At 37.2% G+C, this 22651-nt stretch overlaps 2 protein-coding genes across 2 annotated transcripts in view; both read left to right on the forward strand.

The window, feature by feature from the left end:
- Positions 1 to 22651, forward strand: part of Oseg5 (intraflagellar transport protein Oseg5) — a 369827-nt gene that overhangs the window by 315183 nt on the left and 31993 nt on the right. The gene's annotated exons all lie outside the window — the stretch shown is intronic.
- LOC138934888 (uncharacterized) lies at positions 13614 to 14774 on the forward strand. The gene has a single exon (XM_070299037.1). It carries the CDS (start codon positions 13614 to 13616, stop codon positions 14772 to 14774), a length of 1161 nt encoding a protein of 386 aa, XP_070155138.1.

The following is a 22651-nucleotide window of genomic DNA, read 5'->3' on the forward strand; positions in this document are numbered from 1 at the left end:
GCATATAATCACAGTGGTCTTTAAACCGTACCCTATCATCAATAATTATGTCTAGGTATTTCATTATTTCCACACGCTCGATCTCAGTTCCATCCAAACATTTCAATGTTATATTACCTCGCAGTTCTTTTCTTATACTTCTAACAATCATATATTTCGTTTTTCCTGCATTCATTTTTAACTTATTTATATTCATCCACTCTTCTACTATAGTAAATGCCATATTCATTTTTCCCTCTAATTCCGCGCTGCTTTCTCCTGTTACATATATTAACGTATCATCTGCAAACATTTTTATACTACATCCTTCTGGACAGATTTTTATTATATCATTTATATATATTATAAATAATAAAGGTCCTAATACAGATTCTTGCGGTACTGCATATTCTGTGGTCATTAATTTAGACCATTTATTATTAAATTGAACCTGTTGTGTTTTATCCTTTAAATATGATCTTAACCATTCTATAACCATTCCCCTAATTCCATATTGATATAATTTCTATAATAATCTTTGTCTATCTATTGTTTCAAAGGCTCGCTTAAGACCCATGAAAATTACCCCTACCATTTTTGTCTCACTAACTATCAATTTCCTTTCATCAATGATTGTTTGAATCGCTGTTTCACACGAATACTGTTTTCTAAAGTCCGACTGATGTTCTGTTATAATACAATTATCTTCCAAATACGTTTCAATTTGCTTTTTAACTACTAATTCTAACACTTTTTCAAATATTGGTAACATATTTATAGGCCTAAATTCACTTGCTTTTCTAGCTTTCTCTATTTTTGGAATCGGTATTATTGTAGACGTTTTCCAACCTTTTGGACAGCAACCTTCCTTCAAACAATTATTTATTATATCAACAAATTCCTCTTTTATTACGCAAAATACTGCCTTTAATATATCGCTAGTTATTCCCTCCTCTGTACCTTTCTTTTCGGCGGTAGTCCCATAACAATTTCCTGTAAATGCTTTATACTAATCATTTCAAAATTTTCCATATTTCCCTCATTTTCAATAACATAAATAATTCTTTTACATGCATTCCCAGTTTTACTCCCATTTATAGATTTTACTATACTATTAATACTTTGTATATAATATAAATTAAATTTATCTGCTATATTGCATCCTTCAGTGCTGTCTAATATTTCAAAATCTATATTCTCTACTTCCCTCTTACCTCCTGGTTCGCCTCTAATTATTTCTTTTAGTGTTTTCCACATAGATGTAGGATTTTCTTTATTAAGATCTATCATATTTTCATAATATTCTTTCTTCTTTGTCTTAATTAATTTAACTACTGCATTTCTTTCAATTTTAAATTGCAACCAATTTTGTTCCGTGTTAGCATACAATGCCTTCTTATATGGCTCATCCCTTTTAGCCGCTGCTTCTCTTATTTCACCCGAAAACCACTTTTTCCCTTCCCATATTCTCGGAATTCTAAAATTTTTTCTAGGTGCTGTAGCATCCAACGCATTTACTATACTATCAACAAATTTCTTCGCTCTCACACTGATATTCATATCTTGGTTTTTCTCTAATTTATTTTCCACTAATTTAATAAATTCATCTATATTAAACTTTGTATAATTCCTAACACTAAGTTCTCTGTATTTATTAACAAATTTATTCGCATTCAGTTCAACTTTTAGCCACGCATGGTCCGTTATTTTAGGTTCATGCATTACCTGCATTTCTATTTTATTATTAACAAAAATTAAATCTATAATTGTTTTACTATCTTTCGTAATTCTCGTCGGTTTATTTATATATTGTTTCATGCCTAAGCTCAACATTGTCGTTTGTAACTTCCTTGTATAAAACGAATCTAACATAATATCTATATTAAAGTCTCCTATTACCATACATTCTCCCCGTATTATTAACTGTTCTATTATATCCTCCACAAATCTCACGAAATCACCACGCGATGCACTTGGTGAATGATATATTACCATTATTATTCCTCTATACAATTTTTCTTTCACCTCAATCGCAGCAATTCGATTCTAATTTTTTTACTAATTCTATTTCATATTTAACATCATCCCTTATACTATATAAAACAACCTCTCCTGTATTTCTATTTTCAGCATCGCATCTAATTATACTATAACCTGGTACGTTCACTTCACTGTCTTCAATTTCAGCAGTCAATCTTGTCTCTGATAACGCTATGAATGCCGGATTTACTTTCTTCATAATCTGATGTTGTATCTCATCTTTATGCGCCATCAAACTTTGCGCGTTTCTATAGAATATTATTTCCGCTTCCTTCTGTAGTTGCTATTTTGCATCTTTCCAGCCGGCTCTCCTCTTCTCCTCCTGTATCGCCCTTTTAAATGTTGGACATTCTGGGCTAAGGGCGTCGTGTTCATCACCTATCCTCAGGTTGTATGTTCGAATTTTAAACATACAATTTACACATTTTTTCTTTGTTGCCGTACATTCAATCGCTTTATGATTTCCCGCACATTTGGCATGTTTCATCTCGCGTACAATTTTTTGCAATATGAAAGTATCCCCAGCATTTAAAGCATCTTTTAACATTAATGTGATTGAATATAGGATATTTTCTCCATCCTACATTTAGTTTTTCTTTTTTCAACATCAATTTATGCGTTTCTTCATTTACTTCAATTATTATGGAACCTTCTTCTTTTTCTTTTCTTCTAAGTTGATTATTATCATTTCTTTTTTCTTTAACTATTTTCTTCACTATTCGCATTTGGAATCCATCATTTATTGCATCAATTCTATTCTGCTTCTTGATTGTAGTTATTAAGTCATCATCATCCAATCTCATTTCAAAGAAGACTTTGCTGACATTGATAATTTTTATTTTGGGTTTCATCTGCGGTGATTCCGTAACTTTGAAATTTTCTCCTAGTTTTTCCTGCACTGTGGCTTTCAACGTTTTCATTTCTTCTCCAGTTTTACAACCCATGATCACTGTCCCCTTGCTTCCTTTTTTTAGCTTCGTTATTCCCATCGCCATGTTTTTGATATCTATCTTTTCTTTTATCAATTTTTTTGTAACTTCACTCTCTTGTTGAATCTTGGGTTTGATAATTATAACATTCTCTTTCTTTTTCTCTTCAACCGCTTCACTATAGCTCCTTTGTATTCCTCCTGTTAATCCACCTACTTCTCCCTGTATCATTCTTTTCAACTCTTCTAGCAGTTCCTGCTTAACATTTCCCAAATTTTTCTCGAACTATTTCCTTGACTATCATTTTAATTTCCTTCTTACATGCTGTTTCATCTTTTATTTTTTTTACAATTTTTACCAGCCAATTTATTTTGACGTCAATAGTCGATGGTCCACTCGCTCCTGATATTCTATTTCCACTACTTGGCGTCGTAAACGAACCTGTAGATCCTGTAGATCCTAGCCTGTCCCTGCCGCCCCCGACCACTGCCAAATGGGCCAGTACACGGTACCAATTATTGATTTTTGTCGTAAATCCTATGCTTGCTTACACATCCTGGATGGTAAAACAGCTTAATACGATTCACCTGATAGCAAGACTTGCATGTCACCACCTGATTTTTTATTGTCTTTTTACATGCCGAGCATCGATAATCAGCATATTCATCGTCCATGCCGATAATTATCGGCCGAAACCGCTAATATCAGCGTAAGCGATCAGTCACCTCTGTTCCACACGTCAGCACTTTTGTTTCCACCTTTAATGTCTACCTGTCGTGTGAGACTTTGGTGTCCCAGACTGGAAATGTATTTCTCACGCCCTCAAATCAGCATATCCCGGCTAGATAACACTCATGGCTAATGCTAGTCTACGCCGCTATGACTTGTCTAACTTTCTATCACTCCCCGTAACTATTTAACCGTTTAAAAATTATTACTTTTGCGAAGCGATGTTTGACACGTCTTCTTCACGGAGAGAGAGAGAGAGAGAGGGGGGAGGACATATATAGGAGGGATGCGAGAGAGGAGAAGGAGAGGGGGAGGAAAGTTGGCAAGAGGCGGTGGAAAGAATATTAGGAGAGGAAAGAAAAGGTGAAGAATAGATAAAGGAAGTATTGAAGAGAAGGGGGGATAGAGCAGAGGGGTGGGACGGGGAGGAAGAGAAAGTGAAGGATTCAGAGAGAAAAGAGGGGGTGAATGAATACAGGATAACGAAGGAAGGGAAGAGTAAGAGGAGTGAGAGAGAGGGTGAGAGAGGCAGAGAAGGAGAGTGGGAAGAATAAGAGAGAACGAAGGAGGGAGGAAGGAAAGAGGAGAAATTGTGATGTAAATTATTAAAAACCGGAAGCGGAGGTCTAAATAAATTAAGATAGTTTAGGAATTTAGCGCGTGTGTGCGTATAGACATGAAGTGAAAGATAAAATAAGGATAGCATAAGTTAGTTTAAGTAGTAATAATATAAGATAAGATAATTTAAATAATATAAGATAAAATAAGGATATGTGTATAAGATGCGCTAAGTTACGTAGATAGTTGTAACCCTTTTGGGGAACCACTGAAGACATTCTAATCTAATCTAATCTATTTAATTTTCGATAATCTATCGTAATATTTTTATGTACAGAATAATGAGACAAATCAATTAGCGTAAAAAAAAATAATTGTTTAAAAAAATACATTGTAAATTATTACATATTTTTTCTTAAAAATTTTTTTTTAAATACTAATTGATTTGTCTCATTATTCTGTACATAAAAATATTACGGTAAGATTATTGAAAACTAAATATTTTACGAGATATTTTATTTTTTATATCAAAATATGTCAAATTAAGATATAAAATAACTCAAAAAGTACTTATTAAAAAAATACTTTATTATAGTGTTTTAAAAAACTCTCCAGTTGAGCTACAAGAATATGCAATAAGAAATAGGGGGTTCCATTTAAGAAATTTATGATGACCTTCACGTGACTTTGACAACGCTATTCAAGATCTAATATTACTATGTAAAATATTAATATTACTATGTAATAAGTTACTTGAAACCCTACAACTTTTGTTTGAAATATTTTTGTCTACCGTTCTCGGTTTTTGAAATATTCGGCTGGCACAGGTCTGATACACCCTGTATACTAAGAGAGAGAGAGAGAGAGAGAGAGAGAGAGAGAGAGAGAGAGAGAGAGAGAGAGAGAGAGAGAGAGGGAGGGAGAGAGACTATAATATGTATATTAATATATATACGTGTATATTAAATTAAATAGTTCAAATTGAAAAGACCCCGCACGTTTCCTATGGAAAAATGAGCCCCGTCAAATTGCTCCGTTCTGAAATATGTTGTAGTTTTTATAATTCTGAACAAATTTTTCCTGTGCCACAACCACGTAAAATCAAAGGGTATAGAAATATGGAGCTCTAAAGTCATAAAATCTGAGTGTATGCCATATCTCTTTCAGATGTCTTTTTTATGTGTAATGGATACATATGCACGTGTATGGGTACATATGTGCGTGAATGTTGTGTGCATGTGCGTGCGAGCGTGTTTGCATGCAAGCATGTGTGCGTACCAGTGTGTGTACGCTATTTTATTATTTTGCTAAAGATTTTATTAGAACTATGCAGCTTTGAGCAGAGTAAGGAGCAGATGAAGGACTCGAGCGCGTTACTCAGCCGTGTGCATTATTATCGTACTCTTGTGTCCCGGCGCACAATCTACTTTGTGTAAATGGAAGTTTTTTTTTTTCGTAGGAGATAACAGCCCTACTTCCACGTCCGAAGGACTTCTTTCTTCTTCCATTGTACAAGAAATCATTTTAAAACTTTCGCAAAACGTACTTTGTACGTGACGACTAACTGTCAAATGTTCGAAATAACGCGTTAGGATTTATGCGCGTGAGTCCCTTCTGCCGGCTCTAGCCGGATCTGGCCTGCGAGACGCGTTTATCGGCGTGGAGCGGGAAAAAGGAGCGTTCGGTTGGACGGAATCTGATCGAATCAGACGAAATGCTGGTCGTTCTCTCGCGTGAACGCAGTGTAGACCGATAATCAGTAATGTCAACTAGGGGGCCCAGAGAAAGCTCGGCCCCCCCCCCCCTTTGGAAAACATGCGGCCCCTCTTTAGACGTGATTTAGAGTATTCAACTTAATGCATAAAATTGTATCAAAAAAAGTTAGGGTATGACAAAATAATATGTACTATAAAAATCATATTTTTTATATTACAAAAATAAGCGCAAGACAATAATTTATGATGATGACCGGATTATTAAAATGCATAAAATTGCAATTTTTAATATTTTTCTGAGACAATACCATCGATCATTTTTATAAAATAATATTTCTTCGATTTTCAATAGTTTAAAGGCCTATAGAAATGCATTAAAATCTATAGAAAAAAACCTGAATCTACATCAATTTCGCTTTTTAAACTAAAATATTGTTGTGTGCGCCTTTCATGTTTCATCTCTGCATGTCATCTGTGGCGGTTATTCTTGAATTTGCTATATCCGTCTCTAGGAGATCATCCCCTAACACATTGCTAAGAGGGTTATTAAAAAACAATGGCCAAAATCTTGTTTTTAGGAGCCGCCATTTTAGAGTCTGCCGATGGATGTCATTCCGTGCGGACATATTGCAAAATGTTGCGTCTGCAGATCGTTATCAATATTTTACAAACGCGACACAACCGGCGTACCACGCGTAACCATGACCAACTCGCGTACCACGATGTAATAAAGAACATCTTTTTAAGAAGAACAAAAGGAACTTTAACCACACAGAACTCAGCTAGACACAGAACACAGATTAGATAATAATCGCCGTAATCTTATTAAAAATACATCCGTAGCCAGATTTTCAGATGGCGGTTCTCCTTACAAGATGTCCGCTGTTGTTTAACAACCACAACTCAGTAACAACGAGATGTTCCTCAATTCCAAAGCGGGCTTGATAAATGATCGCAAAACCATAGGGACGTAACAATATTGTTGCGTCCGCGGATCAAAATCGATAATACTCGAATACGCGTGACACAACCGGCACTCGCGTACCGCGACGTAAATAAAGGACACGTATTAAAAAGAACAAGAAGAACTTTAATAACAGCTTAGAACACAGAACAGAAAGCACAGAACAGATAATCTCGTAATCCGCCAATCCGTCCGCTCGAAATCACTACTGACGTGAGACTCAAAGATGGCCAATCTCTCTCAAAATGTCCGCCGTTGTTTAACAACAACCCTTAACAACGTGTTTGGGGATGTTCACCCGGAGACGGGTACAGCAAATTCAGGATTAACCGCCACAGACGACTCGCAGGGACGCAACAATATTATCTGTTGTAAAACAGTTTCGAGATCCTTAAAATGCGCTCAAATTTAAGAAAACATGGCCATTTTTAAAATTTCTCCAGGGAAAAAACCCCCGGACTTCTCCTCTTAGGCATGGTGCACTTCGCGCATGCCGAGCAAGGTCCTCTTCTCTTAATAATTGGCTCTTCTGTGAAAAGAGCGACGTTACGCCCCTACCGCTAACATTGAAGGACAGCCATTTATAATTGAACAGAATATATAGATTAGATTAATATAAATTCTGCGTTGTATTTCAATTTGTCGGCAGTTATTAAAATAAAAGATATTTTTAAGTATAGATAAGTATTGATTAATAGCTATAAATATTGATACATATTCTGGAGTTATATTTGCCTATTAATGCAATAATTATATTCTGCCCAATCGTAAATGGCTGTCCTGGCTTCATTTCTAATATTCCTATTAGCGGTCTAGTATAATATATAGAAATCTGTAGATTGACGTATGTCATATTAAATCTGTTCCTTATAGCTGAACTGGCCGCATTAGCCATAAAAAAGGACCTATTATCACTTAATTATAATGCAGAAGTTGGAAGTTAAATTAAGTTTTTTGAGATGGTGGTACAAAGGGAGGAGCGGAGTCTCTTCCCCACCCATGTATTTAAATACAATTAATATAAAATTCATGTTCGGATTATCGCATTTAATACTTGTTTTTATCGCACAATTAATTTGTTAATAAATTTTTTATAAACAACGAGCAACGACTAAAACTTCTTACAAGAAGAGGGCGCGACGTGGTACCAATCGATTTCAACTAAACTCGTTGTAGCAATAGATCTTCATGTGATGTAGTATTGGATAAAGGAATAAGATGCGCTTCTCAAGCGTTCGCGAGAAAATCAAAATTGAATAATTCCGAGAGCCTTATAGTAAATGAAATAGAGCGTTTAATCAAAGAGTGCGTAATGCAACAGCACCGTACCAGACTTGCAATCTCGTTTGAACTATCGAACGAGCAGCACACAGAAGGATTCTCTAGCAAAGTTATCAGATTGTTTAAATAACATAAATTAATTATCTATTAGAATACTAAATGACGAATAAAAGTTAAATAACATCAAAGAAGTAAAGAAAAACATCGCATATGGCCCTAAAGGAGTAAGATTCAAGAAATTGACGTTAACTTCAAATCGTCCTCCAACGTGGCAATGATTAAAAATCCAGTACACGAGAATGAAGGTAAGTTACTTCATATGCAAACTAATTTTAAGTATGTATTTGATAGTAAAAAAATCAAAAGTAACAAAAGGAAAGCAATCGACAGTCAAGAAGCAGGAACATCCAAAGCAAAAATGGCAAGACAAAATAAAGCGTATTCAATAGATACGAAAATTCGCTTTGGTCTATTAAGCGACTCAGAAAATACAGACATAAACTGGGACGATGACAATGATAAACAGGATAATGATGCAATAAATAATAGCTTAGGTAAATCAAGAGCCTCGAAAAACACGATCGGAAAACGAAAACCTCCGCCAATAATAATACACGGAAAAGTGAAATCACACAGGGATTTAATTGCTAAAGTCAAAGATATAACAAATTCTTTATAAAATATCAAACAAATCGTACAGCTGTACACACAGAAACATAAGAAGATGACAAAAAGCTAATTGCAATCTTAGAATCAGATGTAACTCAGTACCATACGTTCACACCAAAGGATAGGAAAACCAAGACGTTCGTAATAAGAGTACTTCCTAAAAACAGATATTCAAGATATCAAGAACGAACTGAAAGAATTTGACAAGTAAATAATTGTAATGAAATGAAAAGTACATATAATCCATTATACAGGGTGTTAGAAAAGTCTGGAAACGGTCAAATATCTCGAAAACGAAACTTTTCTGAGAAAAATGTTTCGAACTAAAGTTGTAGAGCTCTAAGTGGCGCATTATATAATAATATTAGTATGACTTTAAATAGCACTGTCAAGGTCATCCGAAAATTACTTTGAATTTTTTTAATGAAACCCCCAATTCTTCATTACATATTCTTGTAGCTTATCTCGAGAGCTTTCTAAAACACTATAATAAAGTATTTTTTCATTGAGTATTTTTTGAGTTATTTTATATTATAATCTGACATATTTTGAAATAAAAAATAAATTATTTCGTAAAATATTCAGTTGTCGATAATTTTACCGTAATACTTTTACGTACAGACTAATGAAACAAATCAATAAAAAATAATTGTTTTTAAGAAAATTATTTACAATGTATTTTTTTAAACAATTATTTGTTTTTTTGGCACTAATTGATTTGTCTCATTATTCTGTACGTAAAAGTATTACGGTAAAATTATCGGAAACTGAATATTTTACGAAATATTTTATTTTTTATTTCAAAATATGTCAGATTAAAATATATATATGCGTTTTTAACAATTTGCTGATGATTGTTTATGAATTTGCGATGTGGTCTACTTTCCGGTTAATTTTAATTTAATTTGTTGCGCTGAAGATGGCTAAAAGATTAGCCGAAACGTCCGCTTTATGTTTATTTATGTAACATTGAGTTTTTGTAATATACAAAAACTCAATGTTACATAAATAAACATAAAGCGGACGTTTGTAATATACAAAAACTCAATGTTACATAAATAAACATAAAGCGGACGTTTCGGCTAATCTTTTAGCCATCTTCAGCGCAACAAATTAAATTAAAATTAACCGGAAAGTAGACCACATCGCAAATTCATAAACAATCATCAGCAAATTGTTAAAAACGCATAACGGGGATTTCTCACATCTTCATGAAAAGTTTGATCGCATTATTGCTGTCGTAGGGATGGTCAGCTACTCGATTAGAAGGTCGTAAGTTGAATTCAGTCCATGTACAAACATGCCGGAATAATACATTTCCAATAAAGCCTGTAAATAATCGGCGCGGTTTCTTTAAAGCGATCTGATGTGAGAGAACGAGCACGCACTCAATATTTAACAACCGACTTACACGTAAGAGAACCACCGGACTTCATTGCACCGATTGATTAACGTAGATTATAGTTTAAAACTTGACACGGTCAGCCCTCCGCAGTTAAAAGATACCACAGGTGTCGAGGAACAAAAATAGTATGTCAAACGGTTAAAGACAAATGATGTAACGTTCTTTCTAACGGTTGATAGGTACGGTCGCAGAAATAAAATATATATGGTCAAATCATAACATAAATAAGATAATGTAAAAATAAATATGAATACAAACAAAAAACAAAAATCGCAAAAACATCAATAATAACTAAGAATCTTAAATATAGCTTACAGTTGTTGTCAAGATTATCGGGAACCGACAGCATCAATGTATAAAGAACTAAATTATGTCAAATAAGTCAAATAATGTGTCAAATACAGGCAGGAAATAAATAAATTAAACACAAATGAGACGAACAAATGCATCCTCTAAAAGAGCAACCAGTATAGATTAAGTGTATAAATGGCATTAGGCATAAATCAAATTCTCGAGTTTTTTTAACACAGTCAGATACGCTTCAGGAAGGCACTCAGTATCCGTCTGCAAACTATTTAGACTATTCTTCTGTCTTTTAATATGTAAAACTTCGGAAATTAACCGTTTGTGTAAATGTGGTTCTTTATCTAATATTTTAACGTTCTCCCAATTGAAGTTGTAACGCGGTTACTTTTCGCGAGTGCGTGGATGAGCTCAGTCGGGATCAGGGCTCGTGAAAAGGTGAGACACACGAAAGATTTAGTTAACAGGTATTGTCTTTATTTGCCTCTTTCGGCAATGGTCGATTTACAATAGTTAACGCGCGGCGGATGATGCAACGCGCTAGATGCAATGCGCGTTTGTTATTCGGTGCGCGAAGTTCGATATATCGAACCGCTTATAGTATTCGTAAAACCGCGCAAGAAATTGGGCGCGGTCGGTCGGCGCGTGTACGGCAAGGCCGTGTTCATTTTGACGGCGCGCGGAATATAATGGAATATTAGGTGACAGGTATTTCGGCGCGGTGATTATAATTCGCACGTATTAAAATGGTTTTGATCGTTGTCGCGGGATTAATCGGGTATTCCCAGTGGTAGGGGAATGCGAGCGGAGATCAAGTACCCTCGACCGGGCGGAGAACTCCGTCCCTGCTTCCGTTCGCGGAGTTGAGGATAGCGCGGCGGAGTCGAGAAAACTCGACGGGGCAACGAACTCGCAAATCCACGGTCCGGCTGGCTGGAGCGGTCGGATGATAGACCGTAATCTAGGAGAGCGACGAACACTCCGCTCTCGTCGAATTAGTCGGATTTGTGTCAGGAGTTCGGAGACTGCACGGAAACCGAGAATGCTCGGCGGAGGCTGCGAACACGTCAACCTCACGTTCCGTCGTTGCTGCGAATTTCAGGATCGGTTCTGGTATCTCGGAGCGTACTGCTCGAGCGGATTCAGGAATCGTTCTGGTAATGAGATGCCGAAACGCTGTCTTTTTATACCCGAGCGTCTATCGGTAATTGCGTCGTTCGCCCCCGGGTAGGGATAACGACGCGTTGTTTTCGGCGGGTAATTACGGTAAACGCGTCGCTTCCCCTGGGCGAAATGACGCGGCGTTTCGGCGGGTGACGCTCGGGATCTTCCGGCAGCGTTCGGTTGTGCTCGGGTTTTGGCGTAACGGTGGCCGTATAACGGCCGTATGGTTGTTTATCACAACCGCGATGACTTAAGTCTTAAAAAAGGGCGCTCGGCGCCTCTGCCACTGCCCGGCTGGTGTTCGCCGGGCGGCAGACTTCCGGCTGGCTACGTGCCGGGTAACAATGGGGGTGCATCGTTACAAAGTCATGGTTATATGTTATTCTGTGGTCTGTTATAACGGAATGGTTCGTCGTGTTTCTCCGTATATGATTTCTATGTTCTGAAATTCTAGTATGTAATTGTCTTTTAGTCTGTCCTACATATGACGCATCACAGTTATCACAATTAATTTTATAGATCACATTGCTGTGGGTCGATTTTGGACAGGAGTCCTTATGAACTTTAATGAATCTATTCAATTTATTGAGACTACGATAAGATAATTTGACATTTAAGTCTCTGGTAAAGTTCTTAAATTGTTCTGATATTGCAGGGACGTACGGTATCGTGAGATAAGAAACTTTTTCCGGTTCGATTATCTGTTTTGTGTTGTCAAGATTAGAATTAATCTTATGAAATAGGGTCTTGAGACGTTCATTTAAGACTTTAAAGACGAACTCCAGAGGATAGCCATTATCTAACAGAATTTCCACAGCGAGCTTAAAATTCTTATAGTGGAATGTCGGGTGAGACAATAAAATTACCCTATCGAATAAGCCCACACTCAGATTTATAAGCTTTCGCGCTTATTATACCGCGACATTCCATTATCTGTCTGTAATACTTTTTTCACCAAACAACAAGGACCACTGCACTCCTTTTTTGTTAGCCAGCGCGACAGACTTGGCGAGAAGTTTGGCCGCTTGTTGGCAAAAAATAATGCTAAGATTAGAGATATAAAACCGATACATTACCATATTTTTACCGTTCTTCTAATCATCCACTCGCCTCCACTAAGGGAGGTCGTTTTCATTTTAATCTATTCAATAATCTTGAAAACATACAGTGTGACGAAATGGAGATTGTTATTGATCCACACACGTTCAAAGATAAAGAACAACATTTTTTACACATCAATTAAAAGTGGTTTGTTAATCTGTCCTCCACCGCTGTACCGTTGGACATACAGAGCCTTCTACAATTGGGAGATAATTTTATTCTCCCTATCTACAATAATAACAAACTAACCACAGAATTTATAAAAAATATTGAAAGCAATCTTATTAAACTTACTCTGTTAACACAAATGGCTATCAGAAACCGCGCAGTGAACATTATCAACAATCTCCCTAATTACTCGATCCCTAATGGTGAATTTAATACACGCCTAAAACAATTAATTTCTGCTTCAAAAACTTTTTTAAAACATAACGATAATCTTATTTTCACCCGTGCGGATAAGGGAAACATCACGGTCGCCTTAAATAGAGACTTGTACTTTAAAGAGATTGAAGAGTTATTGAATGATAATAACACGTACATAGTAGTTAAAAAAGATCCGATAAATAAGCTCACTTCAGGTTTACGAGACTTGTGTTGAAGAGGTGGAAAGAGTCTGAATTCATCTCGGTCTCCAATTATAGATTTCTGCTTTGTAGCGACGGAATGTTACCTAGAGCATGTGGACTTCCTAAGATCCATAAACCTAATTGCCCTTTCCGACTCATTGTTTCCTCTCTTAACAGCCCTTTGTACAATCTAGCCTCGTTTATCCAATGCTCAAAAGTTTTCCTGTTGCACATAGCGACATCGATAATAGTTTTGAACTAGTTAAAAAACTTTCTGATGTACGCATCAACAAGGATTTCTCTTTGATTTCTTTGGATGTCGCGTCCTTGTTCACCAATGTTCCCATTGACCTGGCTATCGAAAGTGTCTCTTCTAGATGGCATTACATCTCGACAAATTGTACCATATCGAAATTTGAGTTCATCACAGCCGTTAGATTCATTCTAAATTCCACGTATTTCACTTTTAACGGAACGATTTATCGACAAACATTTGGCACGCCTATGGGTTCTCCTTTCTCACCCATAATAGCAGACATAGTTTTACAGGACTTGGAAACTAGAGCCCTTGAAACCTTGACTTTCACACCCCCTTTTTTCGTGAAGTACGTGGATGACATCGCTTTAGCAGCATCCTCCGATTTGCTCGACCACACGCTGAACATTTTCAATACTTTCCATCCACGTGTGCAATTTACGATGGAGATCAAAGTGGATAACAGACTCAATTTCCTGGATATAACCATGATTTTAGCCGATAATCAACTGATTTTCGATTGGTATCATAAACTTACGTTTTCCGGGAGATATTTACACTTCCCCTCTAATCATCCTTTATGTCAGAAAAGAGGCACCGCTATGGGTTTATTCAATAGGGTAATTTTATTGTCTCACCCGACATTCCACTATAAGAATTTTAAGCTCGTTGTGGAAATTCTGTTAGATAATGGCTATCCTCTGGAGTTCGTCTTTAAAGTCTTAAATGAACGTCTCAAGACCCTATTTCATAAGGTTAATTCTAATCTCGACAACACAAAACAGATAATCGAACCGGAAAAAGTTTCTTATCTCACGATACCGTACGTCCCTGCAATAACAGAACAATTTAAGAATTTTACCAGAGACTTAAATGTCAAATTATCTTATCGTAGTCTCAATAAATTGAATAGATTCATTAAAATTCATAAGGACTCCTGTCCAAAGTCGATCCACAGCAATGTGATCTATAAAATTAATTGTGATAACTGTGATGCGTCATATGTAGGACAGACTAAAAGACAATTACATACTAGAATTTCAGAACATAAAAATCATATACGGAGAAACACGACGAACCATTCCGTTATAACAGACCACAGAATAACATAACCATGACTTCAATTGGGAGAACAGTAGTAGAACTAGGAGAGTTCTAACGCAGGTCCTCCGAGGGGTATACGGGGCGAGGGGAAACCGTGCGGGCGAGGGGGCATGACGTCACGCGGGCGGAGGGGGATTTTGGCGGCGCGGGGGGATGCCGACAAGGTAATATAGTTTTTCAAACAGAAACAAAAAAAAACATTATCCTTTTCATTTTTCTAGGAAGATGGGTTTATTGGGGGTCGGGATATGTTTATAATCGGCTTATGTATTACAAAGATGGGATGCCGATGTCCGGATCCTCGAATTTACATTATATTATATTATATTTATATTATATTATAAACAAATATATATAGCGTCTCGTAAGATTGCACGTGCGGCCGAATCGGCGCGGTGTATTACAAAGGCGGGTTATTATATTTATATTATATTATGAACAAATAGCGTCTCGCAAGATTGCACGTGCGACCGAATCGGCGCGGTGTCCTCTTCATTTCTTTTCTAGGAAGAGGATAAAGAAAAGAAAAAAACAAACAAAAAAAAACAATTTTTTTAGGAAGAGCCGATTTTGTCACTGTGAAAATGGAAAGAAATAATTTCGAGGCAATATTAGACGAGTCGCCTTTTTTCCGATGCGACAGGACACTCATCTGAACCAGTGACAACATTACGTAGTGAAGTGAAGTAAAGTGAAGTAAAGTTACAAAAATATCTGTCAATAACAAGACATCCGTTTGTTATGCCTCGGGTGAGGCACGGTAATTTTCGGGATCGTTGCCGGATTTAGATTTAGGAATCTGGGATACGTCTGGCGGGTTACCCGAAATTCTGGACACTTTTTATATTCAATAAAACTTTTATTCACTACAAATGGTCTTAATTATAATTCGTCCTCGTGTCTATCATCTACTCGTGTCGCGTATCGCGTTATCTGACACTCGCGGACGCGTGTTTGGAGTCGGGTTTACGTCGCGAGACTCGCTTCTCGATCTTCACGATTTTCACTAAGTGTGACTACTCGCGACTATTGGCGTTACGGCCCGCGTAATATTAATTGATGGTAAAGACTGCCCGCGTAATATTAATGGTAAAGACTGCCCGCCGCTCGTTAGCGATGGGTCTTTTTATTGTCTCCCCTTGGTTTCCCAGGAGGGGATCGTTTAGCGACAAGACCATGTGTCGTGTCGCTCGATTTTGCGGCAAGATCCGGATGCAAGCTAAGGAGTTCTAAGTAGGACTTCTTTGCTTGCATTTTCGCAATTTCCTTTCTGCTTTTCGGTAGGACTTCTACGTTGCATTTTCGCAACATCCTTATTCCGCGTGCCTTGGTTTCCGCGTTTTCGTAATGGGTGATTGCGCGGTCGCTTGGGCTTCGCGCGTGGCTCGCGTTGTCAGCGCTTCGTTCGGTCAACGTTCGTAACGTGATCTGTATTCGCGTTACACGTTGAGCAATATCTTATTGTATAAAATAATATCTCTCTAAAATAATATGTATCTAATAATTCGTATATAGCCTTCTCGGGCTATAACATCCCTCCCCCGTAAAAAAAAGAAAAACGGAGGTGTAAAAGTGACGTTTTTCGCAAAACAAACTTATTTTAAAAATTATTTTTTCTTATTTTAATGTACAACATTTTTCCCGTATACAATATGAGATATAATCGTTTCTTATTATTCCTATACTTATCTAAAATCGTGTACTTAAACTTCGTTTTAGTATGGGTTTTGGGAATCTGTAGGACATACGTGGTTCGTCTTCTTCGTATATCCTGACTGACGGTCGTTTTGTATATTTCTTTTTATTTTTTACAATTATATAAATTATTAATATTATTATAATTATTGTGGTTATTCCACTCGTCGCCATAGGATATACGAATTGTTTTTTCGTAAAGAATTTGTCATTATTGTCCTGTAAATCATTGTTTATATCTTTCAATTTATTTCTTAATTCTGTTAATTCTGAATGCTGTACGATATTCTGTTGTTTTGTGTCTAGTATGTCTGTATTGTCTCGTATAAATGTAATATTAATTTCCGGTAAATACGTTTCTATTTCGTTACCTTGTATGACTTCTTTTGATTGGATCGTCATTTCTGTTGTTATTAATTTACATTTATTTTGGAGGGTAATTTGCCCTGTTCCTTTAATTACTTTTCTAATCTCGTTATAATTTTCGCATTGAATTATTATTGATTGTTCGCGTACAGTTGAGTATAGCCAAGTAAGTGACTGTTGCAACGATATCCATATCGTTTCTGTCGCAATTACATGTTTACTTTTGCAAGCCTCGTTTTGGTTTTGTGGTTGCAAGTACATTTGTATTTCGCACGGCGCGTTTGGATTAATACGGTGTATTGGTTGTGTTTTCTCAGATATGTATCTGGAATTTATTTGGATACACTTTTTTAAGTCGTCCTCTGTTATTATGATATACGTTAATCCTTCTCTTAACTACGATTATTTCGTGATTTATTTCCGCGTGCGTAAATATATTTTTATGATCGTAAGTAGGTACTGGGGTTACTTTTATTATATCATATACTGGTTGTGAGATTAGTGGGAATCGCAATACAGTAAATATGATTGATCCTTCACGGTATGCAGTTATTTTAATATATTCTTCTAGTGCTAGCCATTCGTCGTTTCGAATTTCGAAAGGGAAATATAAACCGTGAGATAATTGGATAGCTGCTTCTTTTAAATGTGTTATAATGTCGCTAATAGGTGTTAGTACGGGATGCATAATGCCCTTGCGTACATGCGTAAGATATTCTATTACATCTTTCGCATCCCGAATTAAATCTGTTATCATCGCGATGATTACCGTAAAATGTTCGGTTATTTCTTCGCGGTTACTATATTCTCGAACATAATGATTTAATAATTTACCGTTATGGTCTAATATATTTTCTAGTTTATCTAGGTGTACTATCGTACTATTTAAGATTTTTATTTGATTTTTCGCGACGTGTTGAATGGTTTGCTGGTTATTTTGTAGGAGATTTAATTGTTCGTTTATTAATTCTCTATCATTCGCGTCCATTGTACCGAACAATGTTTTCGCTATTCCGCCTATTCCGTCGATGAGACCTCTACGTCCGTTCGTCCGTGTCTTATATAGCGTATTTATTAGAGTGATCAATTTCGTTAATTGTTTCGACTCGTTTGTTACGATTTCCTTTAAATTATCACAAGTGCGTTTATGGTGGAATTCCAACTTTATTTGTTCGCACATCTCGTTGGTTTGTTGGATGTATTGATTTATTTGCCATACTTTGTCGTTTAGTGTTGTTATATCTAATTTAATGACTAATTTCCACGCTTTGGTCGCTTGCTGTAATTGCCCGATTTTTTCGAAATATATGCCGGGATTGTGTAGGAATTCTTGAATTTTGTAAGGTGAATCCGTTTCATGTTGTCCCGTGCGACTCTCGGCCTGTCGACTGTTCCAGCTGACGAATATCCTGTAATTTCATATTAAATGTTTCATATAACCGTCTTATCGGTTCTCATTTTATTAGGTTTCTTCTTGCTGGCTTTTAGCGTCGTGTGGTTTTTTATTCAGTCGTGTTTTACTGAGTATACCACTAGCATGGTTTGTGCTAATATAAAAGATCGATCTCGCTATTTTCCCTCTTCGGAGGAAGATATCGACAATGATGGTGAAGTGCTGGTTATTGAGCCTCAAGAAACAGATATGAATGAGGTGGACGACGGGTTCGATAGTGATTTTTGGGTGCCTCGTTATGAGCCTCCCGATGGATTTATTCCCTTATTACGACGACTTTGGTTGGAGATGCCTATACGCATTCGAGGGCGCGTTTTTGATTTTCATCTCCGTCCTTCACTCCGTGAATTCGAAGAACGAGGTCGTGCGATGGCGCAGATGCGTCGCGCTTTATATCGGATGCGAATGGTCGGTCGTTCCAACAACGAATAGGTAAGTTTTTTATTTTAATTTTCTATAAATTGCTTTAATTTGTTTGTATGCATGCGCACCGCTTTTCTTCCTTTCTTAATTGTATAATTCACGTCTGAATTTTTTTCGATTATTACGTACGGTCCGGTCCATAGGGATTCAAGTTTCTTAGATCGTCCGCGTCGGAGCGTCTCGTCGTAAACTAATACTTTGTCGCCGACTTTAAATTTTATTTCTCTAGTACTTTTGTCGTATTGTTTTTTGGCTTTGAATTTTTCTTCTTTGATATGCTCTTTTGCGAGCTGATTCGTTGCCCTTAGTCTTTCTTTCAATTCTTGCGCGTAATCGTCATAATTATATGTTGGTTTAGGCGGTCTCGTCAGTGACGTAGGTAAATCCGCTTGGTGCCCGTAGACTAATTCGAAGGGTGTATACCCCGTAGCTGTGTGTGGCGTCGTATTATATGTGAACATTGCGAACGGTATCCATTCGTCCCAGTCTGTCTGGTCTTCGTTTATGTAGTGTCTTAAATATTCTGCTAATGTTCGATGTGATCGTTCTAACGCGCCATTACTTTCCGGATGATAGGCAGTTGTTTGTATTTTATTTATTTTTAATAATTTACATGTATTTTTAAATATGTCGCTGAGGAAATTTGTGCCTTGATCCGTTAAAATTTTTTCCGGTATTCCGTGTTCAAGTACAATTTTTGTAACGAATTCCTTGCTAACCGTGTTCGCTTCTTGATTTGGAATCGGTATCGCTTTGCTGAATTTCGTTAAATTGTCTTGGAATGTTAAGAGATATTTATTTCCGTTTGTTGTAACTGTTAACGGTCCTACAATATCTAACGCGCATTTTTCGAAAGGTTTAGTAGGCGTATCCGTAATTATTAACGGTACTTTATTTTTTCGCGATAATTTATTTTTCTGGCACAATTCGCATTTTGCGATGTATTTTTCTACATCTTTCGTTATTCCTGGCCAATTATAATTTAGGCGGATTCTTTTTATCGTGCGTTCAACTCCTTGATGTCCTCCTGTAGGTGCATCATGATATTCATATAATATCTGTTTCTTGTCTTCCTCTGTGTATATTTTTTCTTCGTCGGAGTTTATTTCCTCTTCTATTGCGAAGATCTCTCGTTCTTCCTCTTCTGTTTCATGCGCTTCTCTTGTTACATTGCGGCTCAGTGCATCGGCGTTCGCGTTCGCTCGTCCGGCTTTATGGATGATTTCATAATCATATTCTTCGAGTTTTAATCTCCATCGGATTAATCTCGATCCGGGATCGAGTTCACATTAAATAACCAGATTAATGGTTTGTGATCGGTTATGATTTTGAATTTCGTACCATATACGTATGGCCTAAAATGTTTTACAGCCCATACAATCGCTAATAATTCTTTCTCGGTTGTATTGTAATTCTGCTCCGCCCGCGATAAAACTCTGCTGGCGTAAGCAATTGGTCGGTCATTACCTACTTTTCCTTGTGACAATACTGCTCCGATTGCATAGTCGGAAGCATCAGTGGTCAGTATGAATTCTTGATTGAAATCTGGATACATTAGCACTGGCGCTGTCATTAATTTTTCTTTTAATATTTCAAAAGCATTTTGCTGTTCCATTGTCCACTCGAATTTTTCCGTTTTCTTTGTTAATTTCGTTAGTGGCTTGGCTATTTTTGAAAAATCTTCTATGAATTTTCTGTAGTATCCGGCTAGTCCTATGAAAGATTGTATCTCTTTTACTTTCTTCGGCGTCGGAAATTCTTTTATCGCGGTTAGCTTTGACGGGTCCGGAGATATTCCATTCTCTGAAATAATGTGACCTAGATAAATTACTTCTTTGCGCAAAAACTCGCATTTATCTGGTTGCAATTTTAGATTATTTTCTCGGAGTCTCTGTAGTACCTCCTTGAGTCTTCTATTGTGGTCCTCTAGGCTCGATCCGTATATGACGATGTCGTCTAAATAAACTAGACATTTAAGTCCTTGCATTCCTGTTAGAATTGAATTCATCAATCTCTGGAATGTTGCTGGCGCATTTTTCAATCCAAACGGCATTCTATTAAATTCATAGTGTCCGTAGGGCGTTGAAAAAGCTGTCTTTTGTTTATCTTGCTCAGCCATCGGTATCTGGTGATATCCTGACGCTAAGTCTAGTGTAGTAAAATATTTAGCGTTTCCTAGCTGGTCCAGTATATCGGTGATATTGGGCAGTGGAAATGAATCGCCTATTGTTAAATCGTTTAGCTTCCGAAAATCTATTACTACTCGGAGCTTAGGTTTTCCGGATGCGTCGGCCTTTTTCGGCACCACCAATAAGGGTACGTTCCATTGACTCGCGCTTGTTCTGATTATGCCATTTTCTAGCATTTCTTGCACTTGTTTATTTACTTCCGTCTTGTGCTTCTCGGGAAGACGATACGGTCTCGTGTTCACCGGCGAGGTGTCGGCGCGCGTGTTTATCTCGTGTTCTACCGTCGCGGTGCACGTCAGTGGTTCTCCGTCCAACTGAAATGTATCGTAATATTCTTCGCATATCCGTAGGAGTGCCTGTTTTTCTTCCGTATTTAAATGTTGCGTGCGTAGTAGTTGTCATATTTGTCCGTGTCTCGAGTTAGTAGGCTTAAAATTTTTTCTTGCTTGTATCGTGTGTATTTTGGATTTGATTTCGCGTTCTATGTCCTCGAGTGTGACGTTCGGCGTTTGTATCTCGACTTCCGTATCGGTTGTATTTATGATACTAACGGGACAAGTATAATCCTTCGGTTCTACTAAGCAGTTTCCAAGGTAGATTCCTGGAGCTGTTTCCTCTGCTCGTACTATTCCTATCCGATTTTGCTTTGTTATCGCTTTTACGATGGTTTCGCTGCGCGGTTTTAGAATTGTTTTGTTAAACGTATGGAATCTTAGCACGGCGTTTCCTATTTTTAATTGATTTTGATTATAATCACAGGATACCGAATGTTGTCGAAGGAAATCGATTCCTATTATTCCTTCATATTCTATCGGAATGTCGTCTCTTACAACGTAAAATGCATGTTTTACCTTGTGATTGTCCATTTTAATAGTGGCGTACATTTTTTCTATGGTGTGTACTTTATGCCCGGTTATGCCTGTAAGCGCGATTTTACCTTCATGTATTAGTGTGTCATCTTTTAAATGTTTCAATTTTATTAATGAAATGGTCGATCCTGAATCGTACAACATCTGTATTTTTTCGTTTTTCACTTGTCGCATTGGTAATGTTATTAGCAATAAGTCCGTCTTTTTCTTTGCGCGTGGCATATCTTTAATATGTGTAACGCGATACTCAGATGCAGGTCGCGGTTGTCTCTTTCTCGCTTCTTCCTGCTCGTCTTCGCTGCTGCTACTTGCGCTATCGGCGTTTCTGTTTTGTTGTCGCGGTTTCTTTCGATCGCGTATATTTTCGTCGCGCGTTTTTTGCTGATTTCCGACTTTTAGTTTATTTGTATTGTTTTTCGGTTTTCCATTTAGACTCCAGCATTCGTCGCGGCTGTGTCCTGTTCTTTTGCAATGCGAGCAGTATTTATTTATCGCGTTTATTCGCGAGGGTTTTTCCGGCTTCGGGAGCGCGTATCGGCTGCTACGGCAATCGCGTCCGAAATGTCCGTTTTTTCCGCATTTAAAGCATTGCGATGTCGGATTTCGACTATTTCGCGAGTAACTAAATTCGGTTTTATTTTTATTAGCAAAACCACTCGTTCTCGCTGTTCCCGGTCTGAGTTTTTCTTCGGCGCTCGCGCCCGTTATCGCTTCTTGGAGCGTCGTATATCGCTGCGCGCGTACGAGCACTTGTAATTCGTCGTGTAACCCGATTTGGAAATTTATTAACGCCTGCTCTTGGATTGTTTGTTGAATCGTGCGTTTAGAGGTTGCGGAATGCTCCTTTCCTTGGATCATCGAATCATATAATTTCATCGCTAGTAGATCAA

This window comes from Polyergus mexicanus, unplaced genomic scaffold (genome assembly GCF_030449975.1).
Source record: "Polyergus mexicanus isolate NDT 795.1 unplaced genomic scaffold, iyPolMexi1.0 SCAF_7, whole genome shotgun sequence".
Classification (NCBI taxonomy): Eukaryota; Metazoa; Arthropoda; class Insecta; order Hymenoptera; family Formicidae; genus Polyergus; species Polyergus mexicanus.

Bases quoted from the DNA above. Each gene is read 5' to 3' on its own strand.
- LOC138934888 (XM_070299037.1), top strand. From the start codon at position 13,614: ATGCTCAAAAGTTTTCCTGTTGCACATAGCGACATCGATAATAGTTTT.